The sequence below is a fragment of the Cibotium barometz genome, chromosome 28 (genome assembly GCF_041138505.1).
Source record: "Cibotium barometz isolate CiBa-2024 chromosome 28, ASM4113850v1, whole genome shotgun sequence".
Lineage (NCBI taxonomy): Eukaryota > Viridiplantae > Streptophyta > Polypodiopsida > Cyatheales > Cibotiaceae > Cibotium > Cibotium barometz.
In genome coordinates this window covers 8845182-8864428 of record NC_141073.1, presented here as the reverse complement: position 1 = coordinate 8864428, position 19247 = coordinate 8845182, and the positions used below count along the sequence as shown (strand labels likewise).

The window sequence follows — 19247 nt, the reverse complement described above, 5'->3', positions numbered from 1 at the left end:
CCAATTTGAGCCAAAAATCTTGATAGGTGCTATCACTGCCCCTTATGTAGGCAATGCCATAGTCTAAGGTCCCAGTGATGTACCTCAAAACGTGCTTACCTTATTTCTAATGTCTTTCTTGAAAAGACCTACTCAAAAGAAGTGTGGCCTTACAAATATCTAGACAAGAATTACACAAATAGATAAGACATCCCACAAGTTTTATGTACCACTCATTATCTACCGATGCAAATGCATCCTCGCGTGAAAGATTCTGCGCACTCATTTGCATTCAGGCATACCGAATGCTTTAAGCATTCCTTGACCATAATTTTTTTGTGAGATGAAGATCTTGTATGACTCTTACTAGATATGAATACTTAAAACAAAAATGTAAATGTCCAAGATCTATCATCTCAAACTCTGTACATAATGCTTCCTTTGTTTGAACAATATTCTCTTTATGATCTCCAAAAAAAGTTAGATAATCCACATATGTAGCAATTAACATGTACCTTCCATCCTCTTCAAAGATGTACAAACTTGCATTAGAGACTTTGTTTAAGACCAAAACTTAATAAGTACCTGTAAATCTGTTGATTCCATGCACGTGGGGCTCACTTAAGCCCATGTAATGCCTTTTGGACTCTAGAAACTTTGCCTTTTGAATCCGTAACCTCAAACCGAGGTTGTTGTTTTGCATACATCTCCTCCTTAAGCTAACATTCATAAAAACAAACTTCACATCCTTTTGCATGACTGACACCCTTTTTATGTTGCTAGGGCTAATGCAGACTTTAGTCAATCTAGTTGTGGAAGCAAATGTGTCTTTGTAGTCAAACTTCTATCTATGTAAATCCTTTTGCCACAAGTTGTGCTTTGTACTTATCCAATGAACCATCATATTTGTACTTACCATTATACACAATTGGTTCCAATTATCTTGTGTTTCTTTAGATAGTCTATAAGGTCCCAAGTGTGGTTTTTCTCGATGGAAGCATACTTCGTCTACTCGCTTTCATCCATCTAGGATTATCTTTTGCCTCCTCAAGGTTATTGGGCTCTTGCACCTTTCGAAATTCTGCCATAAGCACATAATTCACAATATGCTCTTAAGCTCGTCTTTGCTCCTCTATCCTTTTAAAACGCCATAATTTGGTAGGTGCATCATTAATGGCCAACAACCCCTTGCCATCTAAAAGATTAGTCACCCACTTAGGCAATGGCTTCTTCCTCTAAGGTTCATGAGGCTCATTTTGTTCTTCATCATCTTCTTATTCAACTTCATCTTACCTCCTAATCACCATAGGGGCTGGCTAACCTCATGCTACTAGTTGTGGTCAATCGGCAAGGGTTTCTTGGTTGTCTCTAAAGAAGGACCCTCCTCCATTCGATGTAATTGCTCCACAAACACATCTCAACTTATGATGATCTTCCTTTGAGTAGGGTTGTAGACAGTATCCCTTAGACTCTTCATTGTACCCAAGAATGATACATTTATGGCTCTTTACATCCCACTTGGTTCTAGAAGCATGTGGTACATGTACAAAACAATCACTTCTAAAACAAATTGAGCAAGTAAAGGTTTCTTACCAAAAAAGGATTATAGAGGGGTCATCCCCATCAGTGCTTTTGTGTAGCTAGAATTAAAGATTTATACCGCAATGTTTACTACTTCAATCCAAAAAGAACCTGGAAGATCTTTCCCTATGAGCATACTCCTTGCCATCTCAACAATAATGCGATTCCTGCATTCTACTATGCCATTTTTGGCCCTTAGAGAGTACTCTACAAATTTATTAGAAGTAAACTCTCCACCTCTATCTGATCTAAGTTTCTTCAGGTTCTTTCCACTTTCATTCTCTACCAAGAAATAAAGGGTTCTTCATTGTTCTTGAAGAAATATACCCACATCCTCCTACTGTAGTCGTTGATCAATACCATGAAATAAGAGGAAGCTCCCAGAGCTGTCGTGTTCATCTTTCCATAGAGATTTGTATCAATGAGAAATAGAGGAGCCAATGCTACTTGCCCCATCATGCAAGCTTCACATGCATCTGGCAAAACAATTAAAGCTAGTAGATTTTCCACCATCCCAAATTTATACATCTCCTTCAAGACAACAAGGCTAAAATGACTAAACCTTTCATGTCGTATCTTGTTTGTGCTCACTCGAGCATTTGCATTGTAAGCTGTAAGTTGATAGAAAATATTATTTCTAATTGCCCTCCCAAAAACTACCCCATCAAAATCCAAGATTTTTCACTACTGATGTCGAAGTGAACCTTCAAGTCATAGTCAATAATAAATGCCCAAATTGAAAAATGATTCCTTTTGATATATGGTACATAGAGCATCAACTATACTGAAAATATGTCTAAAGTTAGCACTTAAAATTGATCCCTAGACATGAGAGTGACACACACTAATTATGCCACCAATAGTGCTATCCTTCACACCACTCTCAACTATCACGATATTACTGGCATCTAATGTATTTAGTTGATTTCGTGTCATTTAAGTCCGTGACATCCTCACCCCCTTACAAGATTTATCATGACAAACCAAAGAATGCGCTTGACATAAACTTTACACACAATGTACCTGATCAACTTTTCAATGATATTTACATCTCTAAAGCTTAGCATAATCCTCAATTGCTTCATGTTTCGTCTCACCTCTTACAACAATAGATATGGCATTACAAACCTCATAGTCCACCCACGTTGTGTTCAAATCCTAGGAAATCAACTTGGCGTTTCAAGCATTTAGCATGCCATTGCTCATTCACATGCTACTTTATACAAGGTCTAGACAATAAGACAGACACGTCTGCTCAATTTTCCTTAAGTAAAAGAAACCTCAACTATTTATGATCACAATACTAGGACACCCAAGTTCTCCATGAGCTCAACCAAGTAACATTCTCTCTCTTTCTCTCTCTCTCTCTCTCTCTCTCTCTCACACACACACACACACTTTTTTTTTGTACAAATCTCTCTCTCTCTCTCTCTCTCTCTCTCTCTCTCTCTCACACACACACACACACACACACACACACATACACCCTTGCACTATGCACAAGGAATAAAGGAATTCCTTGAAATCAAACATATCACAAGAGATCTCAAAACATGTTGCTACTCATAACTAGTTTTCATAGGCTGGTACCATCCCAAGATCAATTCAAAGCATAGAACCTTTTGTATCAAAAGAAAATAAGTTCTCATATGTGTGAAGGGAACCTCGTTGCTTTCTCGACCTCTTTTGTCAGAAGGATTGAAATACCTTGCAATAGAAGATTCCAACAGGCACATGCCTCCCGCACTAAAATGTTCACTTTACATATCAAGTTGCACCACCCTATGGTTTAGTAAAAATCACAAAGTTTTAGCTCACTTGGGCCAAGATGTAAATCCAAAGAATCAACATAAGACAAACGTTTTCCCTATCAAAGAGAGGCACACTTCATTTAAGTTGAGGAGAAGTTGTGTACAGTTGAGTCTCATCTGACTCTTACAAATGTGGCTGCAAGAAGCAACATCTGTTTGGACTCAGTCAGAGGTCATTATTGTTTAAACCTAGTGAGAGGTCGACAGTACACTCTTATAAGGTACGCATGTTTATGATTGGTGCCATGCTAGATGTCTGGAAAGCGAAGTCAACTGGTTAAGACCTGATCACCAAGTGGGTGGACTGTGAGGCTTGAAATACAGTAGGTTGTCCTAAAAGTTGGAAGGAAACATAAAGAATTCAAAGCTTATGCTAAGTCTAGAGAATATATACCTAGATGAATCCAGGAACATGCCCAAATCCACCTTATAAGAAAGTGCAATTTAAGTCATCCACAAGACAATAAACCATCAAATCCATCATGCATAGTATGGACTAGATACTACGACATCCCCACTAACGTCATCAGTGCCCAATAGGAAAAGGTCATCAAGTGGATCATGTGTAAAGACCACCTCAGAAGGATGAGGTGTTAAAACCAAGGAGGCTGTAGGCTACTAAAGGCATTAGCTCCCAATAGCATGGTAAAAATTCTTGAGGAACATTAATCCAAAGGAAAGCATTGTGCTTGGGAACAAGTGGTCTAAAGGATAGCATTACTGGCGGCATGATTAGTGTGCAGTGTGCACTGTCACTTAGTCCTCTGGGAGTGAACGTTCACAGCCAAGGAAAGGCTAGGTTCATAAGTGAAGCCAAGCTGGCTAGAGATAAGATCTTTCTAAAATAAATGAATAAACCTAACTACCACACACCAAAACACCTTTTAAGCAATTGAAATAAAATCTCGATAACTGATTTAAGGCCATCAAAATATTTAACGATATGCTTTGGAAAACCTGAATTTCAAGCTAACTAGGTCATTAGTCGGGGCTATAAGAAAGCAATCCAGTTGTGGCTCTTGCCCTTTCCCAAAAATACTCATGTGCAGTAACTCAGTCCGCCCCCCTACGAGGGTATGATACTCGGGCAAGAGCCCACCGTGACAATACCCTCAGAGGGGCGGGCAGAGTTACTGGACAGGAGTACTCCTCTTGCTTGAATGGATCTATTGCTTTCAATTGGCCAATATTTGGAAGGATGATGACCCCTTGTGGTTTTTGGGGGGGTGTGGGGGAAGGACCTGTAGTTTGGAAAAAAAAAACGACAAAATTTTGCAAATTAATGTGCCATTGGAATCATCATGGTATGTCTCTACAAAAGAGTTTTTTGGGGTTGATCCAAAGAGGATTGCGAGTCAGCTCTTCCTCCACCCTCCACACATAAGCCCCTTGGTACCTACACCCCCCTCCCCCTCCCCCTCCCCCCCCCCCTCTCCCTCATCCCTCATTACACACACTAAAGCAACAAGTTGAGGCCAAGGAGCATAGGTGTCCCTCTGGGAGAGGCTAGAGGGGACTTGAACCTACAACCTCTCGATTGTGAGTCCAAGACTTTACCGCTAGACGAACTTGTGGGCGACTTGTGATGTGCGTCCTTTAGCAGCAACATCATGCAAGTCCACTCAAAAAAGATTTTGATGAGAGTTGCTGAGTAGAAGAAACAAAGTGATCCAGTTGAACTTCCTTGAGATGTTCCTTGGTGTTCAATGCTTATCAAAAGGCTTGGCTTGATCTAGTATTGGTTGACCCAAGGTTTTCCCATTGTGATCTCACTTTATCCTACCTATTTGTCTCTAAAAGGCAATGGAAAATCATTTTTCAACTCTTACAATCCCTCATGATATTGATTGGATGTGTATGACATTTTGATATAGCACCCTCTCATTTGCCATCTAGCCTTATTTCTGACAATTCATGTAATACCCCAGGTCCTTTCTCACCGCTTGTCATCCTTGACAAGGTGTTATGTTTGCAGTTTCCACAAAGTTAGATAGTGTTTGTACCATCTTGGTAGATTTCTCTCTTTTTTTGAGAAGTGTGATTGATGCATCAGGCAGTACGAGCTGGGCTCAAACTCAACACACACCACTACCCATGCAATTAAGTGACCAAATTGTGTTCCTCCTCTTAAGCTTTCAAGTTATCATATTCATCTTAAACTTTGTTTGGGCTCAGAACTTAAAAAACTAAAGTTCGCCCCACGGCCACATCAAAACGACCTATGGATGATGACACAGCGGATCCCAGTGGTACAATGGTTATACAGTAGTTGCAGTCCATATAACTTCAAAGCTGGTTCTTCTCTTTTAAGTGATGGTATAGATACATACTAACAAAACAATACCAGATACTTGAGGCACTTGAGTATGTACAATGCTATCTTAGCCATGCTGAGCTGAGCCCATACATCTTTATAATAGAGCTTGTGTGTAAATGTATAGAAACCGTACATAAACTAACACTGTTTCACACATATTTAAGACAGTGGAGGTGATTAACATCCAAAAAAGCAGGTGATGTGATGCACCAAGCTCGACGTTGCCAAGCTGCGCAAGTGAAACACATGACCTTTCCACTCTATGGGAATTCCTAGCCAGGCTTTGTAATTGTTGGCAAGCCTCAAAGACAAAGGAACAACATGACATACCTTATGCTGTGTTGTCAATAGGCATCGTCGCTTTTGTAACGCAGAGAAAAACATCATGAGAACCAGGCCAGCATGGAATCTCCATCTCTCTCTCCACATGCCAGCCCTCAAGCTTGTGCTCCTCCACCCATTGCGCCATGTCGAAGTTGTCTGCGTGCTCGCCAGTCTCACCAACGAAGAAGATGGTGTCACCCGGGAAGCAAAAAAGACATCTCTCTGCAAGGCAAGGCTCTGCATAACTTGACCTCTTGGAAGGCCGCAAGAAGAACAAGGCTTGTCTGCATGCCATGTTGTGCGTGAAAAACTTCTCCTCTTCAATCTGATTGATGCAAGGAAAGCCCTCATTGGCGAACGTGACAGAATAGGGTCCCTCTGTAACAATGACATTCTTGGCTCCAAGATGATGAAGCAAAGCTGCCCAATATAAAGACGAGCATGAGCCTATGTGCGCGATCTTCTTACCAGGAGCCCTATTTACCATGTATTCAAGCAAAGGGCGAATGGGCACGGCAGACGAGATGTATTGCTCTGCGGCAAGCTGGCGTAGCACCAGGCCTGTGGCACCGGCCTCGCTAACGAAGAGTCCCATGTCCTCGTTATGACAATACTCTGCATCAATGGCCCAGGGCAGCCACATGCTTTCAAAGAGGGGATTGAAGAAGTTACTGTCTTCCATAAAGGCATCGGGGTCGGGGCCATAGCCGCGAAAGCTCACCATTTTTGTTGCATGCAATTCCTTCCTGGTCTGTGTTTGCACACTGCACTTATACTCTTGCCAGCTCTCTCCCACCGGATCCATGTAGTAGCGATCTATGGCATCTATCAGAAAGTCCATCCTCTTGTTGGCCTCATACTGAAGTGCCATATCATGTATAGCTGCAATGTGCGTATCATAATCATCATCATCATCATCTTCTTCTTCTTCATCTTCACATGAGCCCTCAGAAAACCTGTGTGCACCTTCATCATCAGAAAACGTGTGTGCGCCTGCATCATCTGAAAAACCATGTGCAACATCATCATCTTCTTCTTCACATGCCCCTCCATGTGCATCATCATCATGCCCGTCCTCATGAAGTGCCCTATCATGCATAGCTTCATTGTACTTATCATAATCTTCTTCTTCTTCTTCTTCGTCTTCATCTTCACATTCACCCTCAGAAAACCCGTGTGCACCTTCATCATCAGAAAACCTGTATGCGCCTGCATCATCTGAAAACACATGTGCACCATCATTATCATCTTCTTGTTCTTCTTCACATGCGCCTTTGTGTGCATCATCATCATCCCCGTTCTCATAAGACTCTGTATCACCTTGGATTCTATGCACATCTTGATCTTCATTGTCATCTTCATCTTCTGTATCATCTCCATCTTCATCAAGCTTTTCTTGATGGACATCCTCATCAGCGTCATGGTTTTCTTCACTTTCGACCAGGTTTACTATGACCCAGTTTTGATCCCCTACTACCACCCACTCATCATCGCTTGTCATCTCCTCCACCTCTGCTTTAGGAACTGCCCCCTCGGTTGCCATAGCCTCCAAATAAGCCCTTGGAGCTGTACAACTTCGAATTCTTTCAAATCAGGCTGGGATGAAGGAAGACAGATAGACAAACTGTGTGTGTGTGTGTGTGTGTGAGAGAGAGAGAGAGAGAGAGAGAGAGAGAGAGAGAGATAAGGAGATTCCTTATTGTGCGTAAAGAAAATGCTCGCTTGACTCGCGTGAGGAACTTTCTCTCCTCTTTCTCTGGGAGGGGTTTTCTTTGTAGTTTCTGAAGTAAATAATTTCATATATTGATAGATTTATATACCTTCTTAAGTGTACTAGTTGTTCAAAAAGACGGCTCTTCCAAGGAGGCATCCTTTCATGCATAGATACCCTCTTCATCAATCACACAAGGATACACACACATATTATCACTAGTACATATTCAGCCATAGTGCCATATCAATTAATTGATAAGGTTAAGGTAGCTAAGGTTGATTAATTAACTGAATACTAAGGTTTATCAAAGCTTTCTCTCTATCAACGTAAACTCTCTCTCCGTCTTACAACGTTCGCTCGGTTACAACGTTCGCTTGTCAACGTAAGCTCTCTCTCGTTCGCTCAAGGTTCATTCAGCGTTCACTCTCTCCGTCACCATTCACGCTCTCTCTCTTGCGTTTGGGGCTTCTGCCCGGCTGATAAACGCGATGTAACCTCCTTTTTAAACCCCCGTAGAAGATTCAAGAATGGTGCATGTCAATGAAGAGTGGGAAGCATCGAGAAGAACAAAATTAAAAAAACCCAAAAAAGCAGGTGTCAACAATAAAAACCCTTTGGAGCCATTTAATTAAGCTAAGGTTTGGTCCTCTCACTAATTAATTAATAGCAAAGAAATATTTTGGTTCCATATTTAGTCCTACTTAGTATATGTTCAAATTAGTGATTTCCATGACACAACATCTTTAGCAAAAAGCTCATGCGTAGTTTCGCAAGAGCACTCACTTGGCATACATATGCATCAAGTGTAGTTTCAAGCACATACTTGTTCCCCCTAGTTAACTATTTTTATGTTGCCATATGCTTTTCAAAACTTTATCAAAGGTCTATCCATACAAAGAGCACTCACTTGGCATTCATATGCATCAAGTGTAGTTTCAAGCACATACTTGTTCCCCCTAGTTAACTATTTTTATGTTGCGATATGCTTTTTAAAACTTTATCAAAGGTCTATCCATACAAAGAGTGGCTTGACCAAGCCACCATAGACCAAAAGAAGATGCTTACATAAAATTATGGGAAACACACAATACACTCACAAATTTGCAATCTCTCTCCCACTTATTATGATTAGTTGTGTAAATGCACACTAAAAATATGTGTAGCCAAAAATACACATGACCAAGAATTGCAATATGATTTTTCCACTTAAAAGTATAAAAATTACCAAATTTGTTAAGAATATTTAAAGCAAATTAACCATTAACCATTAGATAGAAACAAAGCCGCAATATAAATAAATTTTTAGAATTTTATCTTACCGCGTGCAAAGGATGGGGCGATTCTGCTAAAAAGAAGCAACTCAATAGACCTATAAATCCTAAATTTAAAGTGACCATGTTGTCCATGGCCCATATATATACTCACAAGTTGCCAAACATGATAATAACCTTGAAGTGGATTTGCAATGGTCTTTAAAGTCAAATTATAAATACCAAGGATGCAAAGTTGCAAATTATAAATACCATGGTCCTCTCACTAATTAATTAGCAAAGAAATATTTTGGTCTCATATTTAGTCCTACTTAGTATATGTTCAAATTAGTGATTTCCATGAGACAGCATCTTGAGCAAAAAGCTCATGCGTAGTTTCGCAAGAGCACTCATTTGGCATACATAATATGCATCAAGTGTAGTTTCAAGCACATATTTGTTCCCCCTAGTCAACTATTTTTATGCTGCCACATGATTTTCAAAACTTTTGCAAGGGTCTATTCATGTAAAGAGTGGCTTGACCAAGCCACTCATAGTTACATAAAATTGTAGGAAACACACACTACACTCACAAATTTGCTATCTCTTTCCCACTTATTATGTGTAAATGCGCACCAAAAATATGTGTAGCAAAAAAATACACATGACCAAGAATTGCAATACTATTTTTTCACTTAAAAATATAAAAATTACCAAATTTGTTAACAATATTTAAAGCAAATTAACCATTAACCATTAGAAAGAAACAAAGCCACAATAGAAATAATTTAGTAGAATTGTATCTTACCACGTGCAAAGGATGGGGCGATTCTGCTAAAAAGAAGCAACTCAATAGACCTATAAATCCTAAATTTAAAGTGACCATGGTGTCCATGGCCCAAACATTACATATATATATTCACAAGTTGCTCGTAATCTACAAACATGATAATAACCTTGAAGTGGATTTGCAATGATCTTTAAAGTCAAATTATAAATACCAAGGACGCCAAAGTCACAAAAAGTCTAGTCAACATTTAGAAATCCCTGTGTGTGTGTGTGTGTGTGTGTGTGTGTGTGTGTGTAAAGGGACAATCTTAAAAATTTAGATCAAGCAGATTCAATGTTACAACAATTGCCTCTCCTTCAAATAGATCGGTTTACGTTTACATTTTAAATAAAACGTTTCCTTCTACCTTTTTTTAATAAAAAAACTAAATACAATAAGGATCATTCAATTTTTAAGGAGGCATTACTCTTTGAAACATTCGCCAAAGCACCACATAGTGTATAGTAAGGTGATATCCCACCTCCTATATCTTATTGCAGATACTCATCAATACTGAGGGCTTATGGTGATATTCACAAAAATTATATCATGTGTTAAAAATTATAATTTTAGGAATAAGCTTTTCTCATTCATAGGGACAAAAAAGCCCATATATTATTTTGTTTTTTTATTGTCCCTCTTTGGAGATGACATGGTGGACTCAAAAACATTTATATGATATTGTGATAAGCTCCACAGCCAACAACATGCCATCCGTGTAGAGGAGACCTACCCAAATAGGTCACATGAAATAAAATTATCATTGATGTCTCATAGCGTTGAACATGTAAAAGCCACGAAAAGTAAATAAATGATCCTCGCCATTGTTTGTGCGCTCAAAGAGACCATAGCAAACACAGGAACATTTCAAATACTCGTTCAAAAAGCAAACTTCAATCTCTTCTATCATAAAATAGAACATGTATTCTTATACATTCACTGTAACAACTATTAGCTCACTCAATGTTGCAAGATATTAAACTATGCATGTACTTAAGTTAATTCTTACAAGCAAAAAGCAAAAGAAGAAGAAGAAGACACATGCATGGGTACACTCTTCCCCCTACATGCTTGAGGGCTCACTTCTTTCCAAGGAAGTATATTTAAATGTATACAAGATAAACTTGTGAGCCAAAAGTAGACATTCCACTTTGGGCCTTCCCTTTTCACTTTGATAAAAATAGCATCCCACACACATGCTTCAATATTTCACTTATGTATAAAATATTTATATAAAAAAACAAACAAACTATAATGTCCACTGCACTTACCTAAACTTTAATGAAATAATAGTGGCGAGTTGGTGCAGAATAGTGGGATTAAAAATATTAAATAGTCGTTTAAATAATTAAAAGTCAATGGATCGATCACCCTATCCATGTTGAACATTTGCTTACACAATAAAGACAACATTAGTCTCGAGGGATTGTCTCCAATAAAGACGCAAAAAAAAATGGGAGGTTTAGGTAGATAATCAAATTATTTAAAAAAATCAATAAAATTTTAATAATTCTCAGTAATTCCCATTTTTATAAAATAAGCACGCGACAAAATCTGTGTCAAAAGCCAATGAACCACGCGGTGGATCAGCACACGATTGATATATGTACTATCTGACGTGGCAAATTTGTGTCTAACTCTTATTAGCCCTAACAGTCAAACAAAGTCTGCTCTGCTCTGGAATCCATTTGAGCTTTTTTAACAAAACTAGTGGGCAACTCGTGGTGCTTTGCACACTTCTTTTGAGACTTCAAATTCAAATTCTACCCAAACCTCCTCCTTCCCTTCTCTAACCTCCAAATTCTTGCCACATGGCAGCTTTGTGAAACTCTTCCTTAAGAGAATACTAGTTGGGAACCCGTGCTTCGCACGTCTTTTGAGGCTTCCAAAATTAAATTCTACCCAAACCTCCTCAAACCTCCTCCTCCCCTTCCCGAACCTCCAAAATCTTGCCACGTGTGGCAGCTTTGTGAAACTCTTCCTTAAGATAATATATAGAGATAGAGAAGAGATGGTTCTTGTATTTGACTAGATATCGATGAATTTAACCTATTTAGATCATTGTTTGGTCATGGTCAATTATGCACGTCGGTATACGTATCTCAGAAACTTCCTCAAGGAGAGGAGGATCATCTACAATGGTGTGTGTGGCTACATAAAGGACCTTTTAATGGTCACAGTAAACTAATATAAATCTTTAGGCAGGACAAAATCTTTAAACAAAAGGCATCGTCATTGATCTTCTTGATAATCTTGAATGGCCCATAATTTTTAGGTATGTCTAAAGTGTAAGATTATAAAATATCCATGATTGTACAATTTATTGCTTCGATTTGACCACCATTAGACTCTTGGTGAGATGATCTTAGAGCCTAAGTATGAAAATAGAGCAAGCAAAAAATGATTACAAATTAATCATGTGTGGCAAACCATGCCATGTAATAATGTGTTCAATGAAAAGTTTTGCTTGATGTGTAGCTATTTTTTTTTACATGCAATGAAATTAGATTGTTTTCTAAATCTATCAACTAGTGTTCATATCATGTCATTACCAAATGAATTAGTAGGTCAACCAGTTTTGAAGTCCATAGAAATTACTTTCCACTGACCATTAGGGATGGGATGTGCCATGAGTAAACCATATGCTTTGTTGTGATTGGAAGTGGCATGAGTAAACCATATGCTTTGTCATGATGCCATTTAACACACTGGAAAACATTACAAGAAGAAATAAAATTTGTAATATAATGCTTCATATTAGCCCAAAAGAAATATTCTTTACAAAAAGTGGTGAATGTAGAAAGGATGCGTCAATGACTTTTATAAGGGGGTTCATGCATTTCATGCAACATTAAGTCTCTAAAAGGTTGTGTCACACACAAATGTTGCTTGAAAAATACGAAACCATCATTGTATGAAAATTTGTCAAGAGGAATCTAGTTATTATGCAGTAATTTTCATAAAAAAACAATATGAACAATGGAAATATTATTCATAGATGATTTTCTACTTAATGCATCAACTACAACATTAGCCTTGCCTAGTTGATACTAGATCAATGAATAAAAACTTTGTATAAATGATGCCCATTTAATAAGGCTTATCTTAGATTAGGAGTTGGCTAAGCAAATGTTGATTCAAAATGCTTTGTTAATCGGTCTTGATTAAGAATTTTGATCTCATAAGATAATGTTTCCACATCTTGAGAGCGTGCACTATGGCTAAAAGTTCCTTATCATACGCATTACATTTCAACTCCATAGGCTTAAGTTTTTAGCTCTCAAAAGCAAGGGGATGGTCATCTTGCATGAGAATTGCAGCTATGCCTGAAGCACTAGCATTAGTGAAAACTAAAAATAAGGGTTTACTAAAGTTGGGGATTTGTAACAATGGGGCATGTGTGAGTAGGCACTTAAGTCTGTCAAAAGATAGTTGTTGACTCACCCCATTAAAAAACAACTTGTTTCTTCAATAACATGGTGAGGGATAACACAATTGATGATAATTGTTTTATAAAAAACTTGAAAGATGGTTGTTGACTCACCCCATTAAAAAACAACTTGTTTCTTCAATAACATGGTGAGGGATAACACAATTGATGATAATTGTTTTATAAAAAACTTGAAAGATTAGACCTCATGAGGGTTTAGAAGTAAGCCAGTTATTGATTGTTTGGACCTTTTTAGGATAAACCCATATACCATTGGGAAGACACAATGTGACCAAGGTATTTGATTTCTTCTAGAAAAAGAGACTCTTATATAGATTGGCATACAACTCATTTTTTTTCCAAATAAAATAAAATTTATCAATGCTTTTCATGCTTATGTTGTGAATGACTAAAAACAAGGATGTCATCAATGGTGAGGGATAACACAATTGATGATAATTGTTTTATAAAAAACTTTAAAGATTAGACCTCATGAGGGTTTAGAAGTAAGCCAGTTATTGATTGTTTGGACCTTTTTAGGATAAACCCATATACCATTGGGAAGACACAATGTGACCAAGGTATTTGATTTCTTCTAGAAAAAGAGACTCTTATATAGATTGGCATACAACTCATTTTTTTTCCAAATAAAATAAAATTTATCAATGCTTTTCATGCTTATGTTGTGAATGACTAAAAACAAGGATGTCATCAATGGTGAGGGATAACACAATTGATGATAATTGTTTTATAAAAAACTTTAAAGATTAGACCTCATGAGGGTTTAGAAGTAAGCCAGTTATTGATTGTTTGGACCTTTTTAGGATAAACCCATATACCATTGGGAAGACACAATGTGACCAAGGTATTTGATTTCTTCTAGAAAAAGAGACTCTTATATAGATTGGCATACAACTCATTTTTTTTCCAAATAAAATAAAATTTATCAATGCTTTTCATGCTTATGTTGTGAATGACTAAAAACAAGGATGTCATCAATGAAGACAATCACAAAGTCTGTGCTAAAAAGATGTGATATATCATATGACTAAATGTGGCAAGTGCATTGGCGAGTCCAAAAGGCATCATGAGAAACTTGTAATGACCGATTTGGGTGTGAAATGTAGTTTTACAAACATCAAGAACATCCATACGAACTTAGTGATAGCCTGCTCCTAAATCTACTTTGCTAAGGACAGATGCACCTTTCATTTATCTCAAGAAAATCATCATCAATACATGGAATCAGGTAACAGTTATTGACAATAACTTTATTTAATGTGCGATAGTAATTACACATTCTTTAAGTCCTTTTTTTAAAAACAAGTAAGGCAAGCGCGCCAAATGGAGAACTACTCGATCTTATTAAACCCTTATTAAGAAAATCAGTCACTTTGCATTGAGTTTCTTGTTGTTTAATAAGATTTGGTCTATATAGTGCGCTACATCTACTACCAAGCATAATATAGTGCGCTACATGGTGGTTGACTACTACCAAGCATAATCAGTCACTTTGCATTGAATTTCTTGTTGTTTAATAAGATTTGGTCTATATAGTGCGCTACATGGTGGTTGACTACTACCAAGCATAATAGCAATCTTGTGATCTTTGGGACAAGAGGGAGAAGGATGAGGTGGATAGTCATTAACAAAACAATCATTAAAATAAGAAAGAAAAGATTGCTCATGTGTTATGACAGAGTGAAAAGTCCTTTCACCTTTAGTGACATAAATAAGATAGCTTTATCACTCTTGTGTAGTGCTTGACAAGCTTGAGTATGGGAAATAAGAGCGAAAATTTCAAGAGAGGGGTCACTGAGATGAATAGAGAAATAGGCATATTGTCATGCGTTAAATAAATAGTATGAGTGGCATAATCAATAATAGGGTTATACTGATGATGGCAAGGCATACCAAGGATGATATCAATAGAGTTGAGAGGTAATAATTTCATTGATTCCTCATAGGGTTCAATTTAAATTTTAAGACTCTTAACTTCCTTAGAACCTCTACAACATGTGCCTTGGAAAGAAGATTCAACTTTGTAGGAAGAAGTAGAGGTTTGGAGTCTTAACTTTTTAATCAATTTCTTAAAAATATACACTTGCAAGCTTCCATCATCATGTATTAAACAGAAATAGTAGTACCATTGATCTCACCATCCATACAAAACAAAGAATGAAAATTATAAAGAGTAATTGGAGTTTTTCTTTAAACCTCATTTATTTTGTTTTGAAGAGTATCCTCCTCGAACCAATCTGGAGCCATGCCAAAGTCATCATTTGGAGTCTCCTCCTTGATGTAGTTCACCACAATAAAATGATGCCTTTGATTAGGCATCATGGTGTAGCACTTGGTGCGGGTATGACCCACATGTTTACAACAATGATAAAAAAGGATGAGAAGAGGAATTACATGTGCGATTATCATGCACACTATTGTGTGTAGGTTTAGGGAGTGAATTTACATAAGAGGGTCTAGACACATTTGAATTAGGTGTGTAAGAAACTAGGTGCATGTTAGTGTGGGAGCTGTGGAGAATAAGGGTTGTTGAAAAGACAAGCTAATTGATAAAAGAGGATTGCCAACTAGGGTAGAATCTTGTAGTAGAACAAAGAGCCTTGGTGATTATTTGAATCTTCTTTTTGGCATCATGAGCAAAAGATATTGCCTCATAAAGAGAAGATGGTTTAACCATGTTCAATTCAACTTGTTTACCTTCTTTGATACCATCTTTTGGTTGGAGAGAAGTTTTTGGGACATGTTCAAGCATGCAAAGATTGAGGAGCATTTGGCAAAAGCACTCTATATACTTGGGAACTATATTTCTATATGTCCATCCGAAGGTGTTCCATGCACACGTGCAAGAAGATGAAACTGGGGTAGAAAAAAATATTTGACTTTAATCTAAAAATTTGCCCATGTGCAGGGTATAATAATGTTGTTGCATACATATTCCACCAAAGAGCAGCCTTATCACTAAGATGGTTACTGGAACACTTGATTTTGTCTTTTAGAGAATGATTCACTAGTGAAATAATCATCAAATTGGTTGAGCCAAGCTAAGATATTTTCACCGTGCTTTTTATTATCAAACTTGAAAAACATAAAGGATCGACAGCTTATCTTTGATTCTTTGAGGGCTTGTTGATGTTTAAAAGTAGATCAAAGAATCTTTGTGAGGCAAGGACAATGCTTCTTTTAAGGAAACAATTTGGGGTTGTCCTTGATCCTTAGGCCATTTTCGTGCGTTTTTGACTTTTTTTAAAAAAAATTATTGCCTCAAAATCATTCAAAGTTAAAAAAATAGTTTATGGTCGTCAGAATTTCTCTAAAAAACAAGAAAAATTTTCTAAAAATATTTACCTTTATCCAAAAACACATGGATATATTAGCATAAGTAGGGTATAGGTGTAGTAGCTCGAGTACCTCAGATCGAGGCATGGTCGCCCAGTCAGGCTACAAATGCTTAAGGGGTCCTCCCAAAATGGAAAAAAAAGGGCATGGATTGTCCGAAGATAGGCGGCGGTTGTTAGGCTAGCCTTAAGCAATACAGGCTTTGAGTTACTATGGCATTTACATTGTTTAATGGCAAGTTACATCTTTAGAAGTTTGATAGTTTGTTCATTGGTGATGCTTGGAAGAGGGGGATTGTACTTGAAGGGTCCATAGACATTGTTATTATTACCGAATTCAATTTATATCATTATTAACAAGAGAAGCATCCATATTTGAAGAAATGTTTCACGACGAAAGAAAAAGAAATGCATCCTTCAAATGTTTCAAAAATGAAACTTCTATTTGTTGATCATAATACTTTCTAAGTAAAGGCTTTGGGTGAAGCCTTTTGAAAAGAAATAGAAATGCATCCTTCAAATGTTTCAAAAATGAAACTTCTATTTGTTGATCATAATACTTTCTAAGTAAAGGCTTTGGGTGAAGCCTTTTGAAAAGAACTAGTGGCATGACCCGTCCCTGAACGGGAAAGAGTATTCTTGCATGCATAAAAACAAAAGGCTCGTCCTCAGAGGTGAGTAGAGATAAGCCTTATATTTGAAGCCCATTTTGGGCCTCATGGTCCTCACATTGACAACCTATATATATATACACCAGGCTTGCCATATATATCCATGTAGAAGCTCCTAAAGCACTTACATTTCTTTGAATAAAGCACCAAACTTGGCATAAATATACATCTAGCATTCTAACCCAATATAGTGTTGACAATTTGAACACACCTGAGCAAGCATTAAAAGAATCCAAGGGCGATTGGATTATCTCTCCTTGGAAGCCTCTACTCCTCGCCTCCATCTGTCCAAAAAATATATTTAAGATAATAACATTAGCTATTGTGCAAGATTTAATGTATGGTGAGAAAAAAACAAAAAGCTAAAATCTTATAAAAATCATTCAATGGATCAACATTTGAGACGAATGGCATTTCAACAAGCTTGTAGATAGCAAATTGGAATATTCTATAATGTCCAGTGCCTATGCACCAAAAATCTAACTTATTAAGCTTTCCATAATCTACAAACATTACATGTACATGAAGCTGATCCGCAATCTTAGCTGGTAAATTCCAAGGAGCCCAAAATTGTCGTTGTAAGTGTCTTGACCATACAAATCTAGTTATAATGTAGGTTCTAAAAAGTAAAGATATTCCCTGTGCAAAAAATCAATAATAAATTTTATTGACATAAAACACAAAAGCTACATAAAAAGCTAGTTTTCATACCATAATGCACCTGTGCTCTCTATAATAGTTCAATTATTAGAGATGATGTTGCTTGTCCTTCCCAAAATGGGGGTCTACAATTGAACCATGAAAATTAAATAGATTATGGTATACAATGATGACTATATTATAGCGAACATCAAGAAGGATACCTTTGATATCTTGTCCATCACCATAATAGATTATGGTATACAATGATGACTATATTATAGCGAACATCAAGAAGGATACAATGATGACTATATTATAGCGAACATCAAGAAGGATACCTTTGATATCTTGTCCATCACCATAAATAAATGTAAATGATCTCATTTCCACATCCATGCTAAGCAATAGACCTATGATATCAAATCAAGATTTTTGAGGTCAGCCTCTCTCTCTCTCTCTCTCTCTCTCTCTCTCTCTCTCTCTCTCTCTCTATGGAACATTGATTATTTCAAATAAAGCAAGAAAAATAAATAAAGCCATTGTAAATGAAAGTAAGTCCAAAGAAAAACATTTGCTTATCCAAATGTTTTAAAAAAACAAACATAAACTCACCTAGCCCCTGCAGCCATATCAACAATTTAAACCATCCCTTGAGCAATAAATGGGGCACTCCATATTGTGGATCTGTATGGTGGTCAATCTCAACCATTTAATCCATAATGTAAGTAGATTTATATATTTTAATTAAATATTACCGGCGAGGATAGCGCCATTGTGCGATAAATTAAAGGAATTTTGCCATCCAACTCTAATTAAACTTCATGTCTTCGTATCACACTAAAATAGTTATCATTATAAAAGAAACATCAATCAACTTGAAAACTTATGCACACTTAAAAAGATAACATAGATAGCACATGCCACATCTTTGCAAGCATTCTCCATTCAAATGCTTACTTGATATACAAAGATATCTAGGAATGTAGTCTCTGCCATTTGTAGGCTATTGTATCAATAGCTCACTCTCTACCTTTTAGCCATAGATTACATTTACATTCTTCTACATGCCATTTGCATTCTTCTACATGCCATTTGCAATACCTCCTTATAGACAACATTGGCTATGTAGACTTTTTTTGAACCTTCTATGTTACTTTCATGTTCCACAGTATCCTTTACACAGACTTTCACTGCGTTAGATTAGATGATCTAACATGTGACATAATAACAACATACAATAGTCCATGTGTGAATACTTGTGTGGCCAAATAAAGTCCCAACACACTCAACATTTGTCCTTGGGACTTATTTATTGACATACAAAAAGCTAGCCTCACATGCAA

At 37.1% G+C, this 19247-nt stretch overlaps 1 protein-coding gene across 1 annotated transcript; it reads right to left on the bottom strand.

The window, feature by feature from the left end:
- Window positions 1-3056: 3056 nt before the first annotated feature.
- Window positions 3057-7803, bottom strand: LOC147622464 (uncharacterized). The gene is made up of 2 exons (XM_086822040.1): window positions 6019-7803; window positions 3057-3342 (listed from the first exon to the last, which is right to left on the bottom strand). Exon 1 carries the CDS (start codon window positions 7553-7555, stop codon window positions 6020-6022), a length of 1536 nt encoding a protein of 511 aa, XP_086678166.1. The 5' UTR covers window positions 7556-7803; the 3' UTR covers window positions 3057-3342; window position 6019.
- Between the last annotated feature and the right edge of the window lie 11444 nt (window positions 7804-19247).